Source organism: Centruroides sculpturatus, unplaced genomic scaffold (assembly GCF_000671375.1).
Source record: "Centruroides sculpturatus isolate CEXI.00-Female unplaced genomic scaffold, Cexi_2.0 scaffold2812, whole genome shotgun sequence".
NCBI classification, from domain to species: Eukaryota; Metazoa; Arthropoda; class Arachnida; order Scorpiones; family Buthidae; genus Centruroides; species Centruroides sculpturatus.
The window spans coordinates 1-9,076 of record NW_019386900.1 but is presented as its reverse complement, the minus strand read 5'-3'; the positions used below and the strand labels follow the sequence as shown (position 1 = coordinate 9,076).

Below are 9,076 nucleotides of genomic sequence, written 5' to 3'. Positions count from 1 at the left end.
ATATCATATTAAACGGCTGATTGCAAAAAAGAAAAAAACAAAATACGAGGTCACGTATGAAAGAATGTTACTAATGAATTTCTTTAGAGAATTTTATATTATTATTAGGCCTAATAATTAATTGTGTAATATTTTAAAGAGCATAAAACCTATAAAAGTTATTACTGAGGGATTAAAACAGCTTATAAAAATGTAATTATAACAGTAAGCATTGTTAAATGATAGGAATTTTTCTATTTAATTAATAGATGCTCACCTTTTACATTCCGTTCGATCAGACAATCATCATCGGCAGAAAAACCATCAGGAAATTCCACTTTATCCAGGTCATAGTAAACAAGTTTCCCGTGTAAAATATTATCAATTTCTTCTTCTAAAGTGTATCCACTGGCGGGTGTCAAACGACTTTTTAGATTATTACAAACAGGATCTTTCAAAATGGACTTTGACTTTCTCGATTTCGGTGTGTTTCTGTTACGCTTTGATCTCGATAAGGTCTTCACGGTTTCCGAAAATCTCACCATCCTAGAAGATCGAGATAACTGTTTATCGTAGGTTGCCCTATTTAGATAATTTGTAGTAACATCATTAGACTGGGCAAGTTTTTCTTTAGCGTAAGAAAGCTGAGAAGAAAAATGATTATTTTCGTGTTCACACGAGGATCTTCGACCTTGGCGTTTTTCTTGCGCTTCCTTTGACTTCGAATTTGATATTTCGTTGGCTGTTTGATGACGTCCAATTACTTTCGTTCCCATAACGATTTTCGGTTTGTTGGATCGTGACGAGTAGGAGGGCGTATAATTATAGCAAATTTCGTTTAATTCGGGTGTCGGACAGTGGCTCTTGTATCCGCTATCCACCGACCCAGCGTATGCCACGTAATTGTTACATGTATTATCTGATTTCCAATCGATCAGATCATAGTAATCGTCCGACTCGCAGGTCAGAGTGTTGATGGTATCTAACAGAGGATTTGTTACTGTTAAAGGATGGCGATCGTCCTCCAAAAGTTCTCCCTTTCTTTCGTGGTTCTTGATGACGTCTTTTAAAATCGAATACATCTGACACATTTGCTGTTGAAAGCAATCACCCTGTTGTCTTAGTTTCGTCTGAAATTTAGGGGAAAAAAAAGGCATATATTAGGAAAATTTCGGCTTTCTTTGAATTGTATATTAAACAAATTTGCCATCATTTTTTATAATTGTTTATCTCGTTTGATGTAGCCGCTCTTAAGAGTGGATAACGTAAGCTTTTTAGTTGTAATGAGGTCAATGTAGTGATTTGAAAAGTGCTTGTTTATTATTATTATTATCATTGTGGGAAATGGATTTAAGTTTCGTGTAAAAAGTCACTTTTTTTGAAATTAAATATATCAGTTACTGTTAATTAAGGCATAAGCTAAAACCCGAAAATTTTAACTATAATTACACATTTACTCTACTTAATAACCTGGAATTTTGAACGAATCCAAATATACGATTATCCAAACAATTTATTTCTGTAAAGGAAATCTTTGTTAATTGTTAAAAGTGTGAGTAACGTGGGGCGAATGACACGAACAAGACAAGGTCGAATAGTAATTTAATATCCATTCGCACAAAACCAATTGCTGTCTGGCCCATAAGGCTCTTAACTAACAAACAGAAACATTGACTTCCAGAAATTTGATCCGGATGACACGAGAAGAGTGTTTTTTTTTTTCCTCTTCTCCCCTTCTCCGTTCCGGCAAAGTGTACTGTACGTGGGAATTTATAAACATCGCATTGAAAACATTTTAAGTAAGGGAGGCATTAAAAGGAAGTATCGGCTTTTACGTGAACTTAGGCATTACTTCGTTCCTGGTTATACACTTTCCCCATTTAAATATTTGTATAACGATGCGAGTTATTCACCGAATAACATATTTTGTTCTTCGATTAAGTCCTTTTATTCTAATCTTTCAAGAAATCTCAATATCTATTTACTCGAATATACTAGTAACTTTCAATTCGATTTTCTTAAATAATTTTTAAAATATTAAATAGTATTTTAATTATGTTTACTAATATTACTATAAATTATTTATAAAATTAAAATTTAGAAAAATAAAAAATAAAAAATAATAAATAAAAGAACTTTCTTCGTAGCATGTTACATTTTACACTTTCATCTCTCGAAATAGATACTTTGGAACAGCTGACTTCCATCGGATATCCCCATAAATAACTTGAAATTCCACTAAGTAGGAATTCGAAGTAAAATTTTTCTCAGAAAAATCGATTAATTCCTTTTTTTCTCCTCCTCCTCCTCCTTCTTCTTCAGGAGATTAATGAGAAATTACAGAAAAATACCCATAAATAGTTAAATATGAATTGACAAAAGTGCAAACAAAGAGAATAATTCCTATCCCCAGAAGGAATCTTTTCAGCTGTTTGGCAGATGTTACGAATTCTATGGGAAGTGGGGGAGTTGACAACTCAGCCGGAACGACTGCATCCCTCTGCTATTATCGCCAACTATCGTGGTTCTTATGATTCAAAAGACAGAGTGGGGATCTAGTCCACGTGTCTCGCACGAGAATGACCTTACCGACCTTAATTCCAGTTTAACAATATATAAAAAGTATTATTTAGATTTAAATATATTTAAATAAACGAAATATACTAAACTAAACTATAAACGATATCATTTTTAACACAATTTATTTATTTATTTTTTAAATAAATATATATACATATAATTATACGCGAATATAAGGAATGCATAGATAAACTTACCGTTTCTCTTTTTAATTCTGCCAGCAAATAATCCATTCGCGTGTTGTTCGCCATCAGTACTTTTCACTGGAGAGACTCGAGATGCAGCTAGTCAGCCATTTGACTAGGGGTGCAATGGTATAGGGTGCCTGGAGGGAAGCGCAGTCGTTCGCTTGTCGGCTGGATTGGTGAGAAGTATGTATCGTGTTTGAGTGATGCTCGACCAATGTACTCTACATTAGCTATACTTCTTCTATTCTTTCAAGCAACCATAAATTTCTACGTCTTATAATCTTTATCATTCTCTCTTTCCTCGTATATATCTTTCTTCGAAACGGAAAATTAAAAAAAAAATAAATAATATAAACATGATCATACATTTTTCAATATTAACACAACAATAAATTGGCTAAAATTAAAAAAAAAAAACTAACTATTTTCTGTAAATTAATAAACCCAATGAAAAATTATTATATATTATAGAAATTAATCAGCCCGTTTGAATAAATATTCTTCAGTAATTGCTAAATTTCTATTCTATATTGACCTAGAATGGGTTAATACATATTCGATCATCTCCCCTCCCCCCAATTTTGGTCATAAGAGAGAAAGAAAGGCTTTTCCGAATGCTTTTCCCCCCTTGTCTTGAAAAAAAAGAAAGAAAGAAAGGGGGAAAAAGTGCAGATCATGGAACTGGTTGAAGATAGTGTTGGCAGATTAATCAATCTTGATGGCATCTACTACTAGATATCTCGAGGGAATGAAAAGAGAGAGAGAGAGAGAAAAAAAAACCTCTTTCGCTTCTTGACCTTGAACCGTTAAATGGCAACTGATCTAAACACAAGGCTCTGCTGGTGCTGTTGAGTCCAAAAATTATCCTTCTCTCTGATGCAATAGGCAAAGTACAATTATTAATTAACCGTTGCTTAAAATTGTTAGAAGATAACATTAAATTCTTCATCTAATCGAAAATATTTCTGGTATTATGTATAAGAGATATGGTATATGTCTCTCATACATGAAATCTGTCAAATCTCAACTAATATTGGATTATATACCAAATTCAATATTCCAAATGGATAAAACACTATAAAATTATTTATTAAAAGTATAAACAATCGCCCCTATTGGAGTAGAAAAAACTTACCCCGTTTTGCTATAATTTTATAATATATTTAAAGAATTTTCTTCATTTGGACTTTCAAAACAACTTTAAATGTTTTTCAAATAAAGAGGAACACGTTTCATATTGTTTACTAATCTATTTAACCTCCATACTACGAAGTATAATACACGTAAACAGTGTTAAATGACTCACGTCTTCCTTACCTTCTTATATATATTGGACTCTCCCGTAAGAAATTCTTAGTTTATAACTCTATTATTTTCATTATAAATTATGTCCCTTAATAAATTAATAATTAATTCGAGTAATGCGAAGGTGGGCATGTGTATAATAATTATAATAGGGGTTTAAATAAATATATATATTAAGGACGTTAAAAGAAAATAAACCCCATAACTTACAACGTAATCTAATCAAACATTACTCAAGAAAATATTTATTTCGCTGTGTCTTAAATTCTTAATGCTAGTGTGTCAGCGATTCAATACATTTTATCTTTAAAAAAATATATATACAATTTATAATGGTACGTTGAAAATTAATAATAAAAATCCTAAAAGAATTTGGAGAATAAACAGCGTATAAATTTTATCTCGAACGTGAGATAAAGTTCCATTTTTTTCAGATTTTTCTATTCAGTTGATCGGCCTGTATCAGTTTTTTTTATGGTTACAGAACACTTGAAATTCGTTCTTTTCAACTGATCCTTTATTATCTGGAGAATGATGCTTCCGGTGTGCTGGAATTTGAAGCTATTTAACTACCCCACTGTCTTTTTTCCTTGCTGGTATCTGGTTATATGGCACTAGTTTTTATAAACTTTTAGAGCAAGTTTAAAAAAAACTTTATTGTTTTATTTAGTTCATTTTAAATAATATATTTATTATTTTCTAATATTTAATAGGAGGGTATAGTTAGATAAGGCAGTAAATACATCAGATTATGGCTCTGAGAAATCCGGAATTGAATTTGGTCCATCAAAAACACTGTAGGAATTTTTTGGGGTATGGTCTGTCCTATTTCTTATCACTCAACCACCCCCATTGTCACCCTGGCTAAACTCACGATTTATAAAACAGAAATTTGCCTAAACAGAAAATAAGTGTCGTTCTCGAAATAGAACTGCTGTGTAAAAAATACCCTTAAACTTATTACTTTATAACGTAAGCTTATAACGAGAAACTTATAACCCTATGGTTGTTCATAAGGTTTTAACGTAAAATACAAATAGATTTTGAATATATTTTAAAATATATATTAAAATATTTCAAAACAATAACGAATAAGTAGACAATAACTGTTTACAATAATGAATTATACAACAAACCTCTGAATCACAGACACTGACAAGAACATAAAAAATTGCCGTTGTTTGGAGGTTGGATTGTATTCGTTTAATATTTGAATAAGATAAATTATTTAAGAATAATTAACAGAATTGAATTTACTAATGATTTATAAGTAGAAAAGTGCACTCACTAACGTAAATAACCAGTAAGTGTTCCTGAGTAATCAGTGAGTAATCAATAAGTGTAGAAGGGAACACTCAGCGATTAGAATAAGTAATCAATGAGCGTGCCTTTTTACTTATAAATCACAGACAATGAGTGTTAAAACACTTCATCTATAGCCGAGTAGATAAAACCAATAAACATTGGTGGTTGGTCGGGGGTTCGCGCCTCTTATACTTTATAATCTTGTGTTAATAGTTGCATTTGAACAGTGAGATTTTTGGAAGTTTCCCAAATCTTTTCGTACTTGCTATAAATATCCTTCTTTACAGAAATTTTCTGAGAATCGGGTTAAATAAATATTATAGTTTAATGCACTCTCCTGTTTTTCTCTTAATATATTTTTAATACTCTTTTCTCCCAGTGGACACAAATATCAAGAGTTAGAAGTTAACCAACCACCATTCACTTTAATTTTAACAAGAACTTATTGGTTCATTCCTCATTGTGAATTCGGCTTTAAGTGGGCCTTTTTTTCCGTACCCATCGTGGGTTCGGCCAGGCCCACAATTGGGGGAAAATTTACGGGGGTTGATCGTTCGGATTCGATTTAGGGTCCTCCAGAGCGGCAGACTCAATCATTAATGCCCCGATACTGTTGTTAATATTATATTTTTCTATACATGTTGCAATTAAGGAAATACAGTATTAAAATTCTATGCAATTTATATTACAGAAAATGCTTTTAAAATTTCTACAGTCGTTAGTAATTGCAAATCTTCCACAATTAAATAATAACTTATCATTTATATACATTCAAGCCATTTATTACATAAGACAGTGGAACTTGCTTAACTCGAATTGGTCGGAGGGGAGGAATATTCGGACTTCGAGTTACGTAGGTTTGGGCTTAAAATCAAGACTTCCTGCATCGATTTACTGGTGGGCCATAATAAACTATCCATACGATATTTCTGTGTGTCTTTTAACGTAGAATCGTCGTGTCAATGTAAACCTTTGGGTGTTGCTCAGAAATTCGAAAACCCTTATCCGAATGGTCAAATAAGCTAAATGTAACAATAAGCTAATAAAGAAAGACAAAATCTTCGGTGGAAAAGCAGGTCCGAATGGCAGTTACAATATCTAGGTCACACAAACTGTCTGGAAACCACCGCCCCTGCCGTCTTCACGTGGCACGAAGTTTATTTTTAGTGTTGCGTGGTTCCCGGGCTTTATAAAAAGTTTCTGAATAGTTTATTGGATAGACAAACGTAAATTATTTTATTTAAATTAAAATTCCCGAGAATCGAAGAATTCGAATAAAAAGGTTTAATCTAAAGTGTAAATCCATACGCTAATCAGGAAAAGATTGAATTACGGCGGTTCGAGTTAACCACGTTTCACTGTATTACTAAACGAATAAATACAAAATAAATATAAGTGACAAAAGATTGAACACAGCATATTGTATACAATTTACAAGTAATTTACACTATTTAATAAATTTTAACTGTTTTATAATAGCTTGTGGTGAATCGACATAATCGTGTTGAATTATTCTAAACGTGAACAATTTTAATGGAACAATAATTGTTTAAAATTCACAACACCAATAAGTATTTTTTAACACTATTTTTAATTTGAATTTTCCAACTGCTGTCACTTCGTGCACGAAACGGAGAAAAGCGGCCACGTCATTACTGTACGGTAAAATCGTATCCTTGCGCGTTATCTGTCTCCATTGTAGAAGCAGTGTCCTAATAGAAATGCTGACATCCCTTATTATTATAAAGGTACCGGAGAGAAAAGTGTATGGTTTCTTTGAAATGTTTCCTAATATTACAATGAAACCAAACCGTCGCGTGTCGTCTGTAGTTCTTAAAATGGCCGCCATTTCTGAACTATTTTCGGACCGAAGAAGGAAAGCAGAGTAAACGTTCAGCCAATCGCAACTATCGTTAGCATACCACACTTTTTTACGAGCGAAAAATCTTATAACTCGTTATCTAAGAACTGTCAATTTAATTTCTATGATTTCGAGTTAAATAATTTGATGTTGTCTATGATTAAAAGTTCAACAATCGTTCGCAAAGACTATTGCATTCCGAAAACTATTTCTTGCCAGAGCATGCACGAAGTTATAGCGGAAGGCCAATGAATAGGTCCACCTGACGTCCCGATTTCACCGGGACTGACTCGTTTTGATGATGCGGTCCCAGCGTTCCGGTCAGTTTGTCATTTTGTTTCAGTTATTTGGTAAAATTTTAAAAGTGCCGAATATACAAGAAGTAAAAATTAGTGCAGCCTCCGGTAAAATGACGATTTGGCAACTAAAATATACACTCGCTGTTGCCTATCTAAATATTTTGTATCTACTGTATATCTAAGTACTGTACTTTTATTTAATAATGGCATTTAGATGTTTCCCCAAAATTTATAGCATGTGGCCTAATGAATTTAGATGTTTTATGCTTTTCGTCCAGATATTTTCTCACAGAATTTATAGTAGCGTGTAGCCTATGGATCCAAATATTTTTATTACATTTTTTTTAGATACTTTGTTTCAATTAGACTTGACAATACTAAAACTTACACTGCCACGTGATTGTCGCTCATGTCCTATCTTATTGGAGTTCAAATTGCTAGTCGGCATTTGCGATTATTTTGTACTGTACATTAAATTAATTTAATCTCCAAAATGCCAGAAAGAAACCGTGTGTTTACTAATAAATTAAAAAAGGATTATCCCTTTTTGAAAAACGTATGTGATCGTATTGACAAAGTCAACTGCGCTATTCAGAATTTTCGGTAACACACGGTGGACATTAAAAATCAATTGAAATGTGCAAAACGTAAGTCAAGCCTAGTAGCAGCGAAATAAATTTCCTCGAATACATTGTCACATTTTAAAGGTGCCGATTTATCATATTTTCGGTTGTGAGTATTTTCTCAAAATTTTCCCAATTTGAGAAAAAATATTATGAAAAGTCTACCTATGAATAACGTTTAAGTTGAATTCAGTATCGAAATTTATTAAGGTTCAAAATTTCATCGTGAAATTCTAGCTACATCCCATAAAAGTTTTTCAAAATCTGTGCTATATGTAAAAATTTCCTTTTATTCACCGTGCTCAGAGATGGATTTACGCATAAGGTCAAATAAACTGTAGCATAGAGCCTCGCGTTAAAAAGAGCCTCGTTCTATTAAAAAAAGGGTTTATATATACAGTATTTAAACGGAACATATTATGTAATTACTTCATTAACGGGAAAATGCAAACGTTCAAACCGATTAAAATTTTTTTACAATAATTAGCGTTGAAATCAAGTAAAATATTTAGAATACAGTATTCTGTAAATGGTAATTATTAGCGAGATTATTTTTGCAACAAAGTGGAATTTCGAGATAAATGTAAAATGTGTGCAGCGAAAGAAATGCACTCGTTATCTCCGCCTTTCAAAATGTCCCGAACTTGCAACAGAACGTTGAAGGCAGAATAGAGCGAACTGTACACCTATTAACGATAAAAAGAACAATTAATTTTTTCCTGTTTTTTTCACGTTTTAAAATCTTCACAGCTGTAAATTAATCGCTACAGAACTCGAACTTATAATCTACGCATGTTTCTTATATTTGATAAACTTCCATATACCTTTACCGGACATCCCTTCGATGCAACGAAAAAACCACCGCAACTAAATCCCAGTTCGTTTTCTCGAAATTTTTTCATGAAATCCAACATCTAAATAAATATAAATTTTAAT

The 9,076-nt window shown here is 32.3% G+C and overlaps 1 protein-coding gene across 2 annotated transcripts in view; it reads right to left on the bottom strand.

The window, feature by feature from the left end:
* The window catches only part of LOC111615902, a 13,670-nt gene extending 4,616 nt beyond the window's left edge, over positions 1 to 9,054 (bottom strand). Inside the window, exons 1-3 of one of the 2 annotated variants that reach the window (XM_023357341.1) lie at positions 8,965 to 9,054; positions 2,757 to 3,062; positions 257 to 1,109 (exon numbers count right to left, since the gene is read on the bottom strand). In XM_023357341.1, the coding sequence (XP_023213109.1) occupies positions 257 to 1,109; positions 2,757 to 2,810 (907 nt within the window). In that variant the 5' untranslated portion in view covers positions 2,811 to 3,062; positions 8,965 to 9,054. The remainder of the gene's footprint in view (positions 1 to 256; positions 1,110 to 2,756; positions 3,063 to 8,964) is intronic. The other variant, XM_023357342.1, reaches the window with a different exon arrangement.
* Between the last annotated feature and the right edge of the window lie 22 nt (positions 9,055 to 9,076).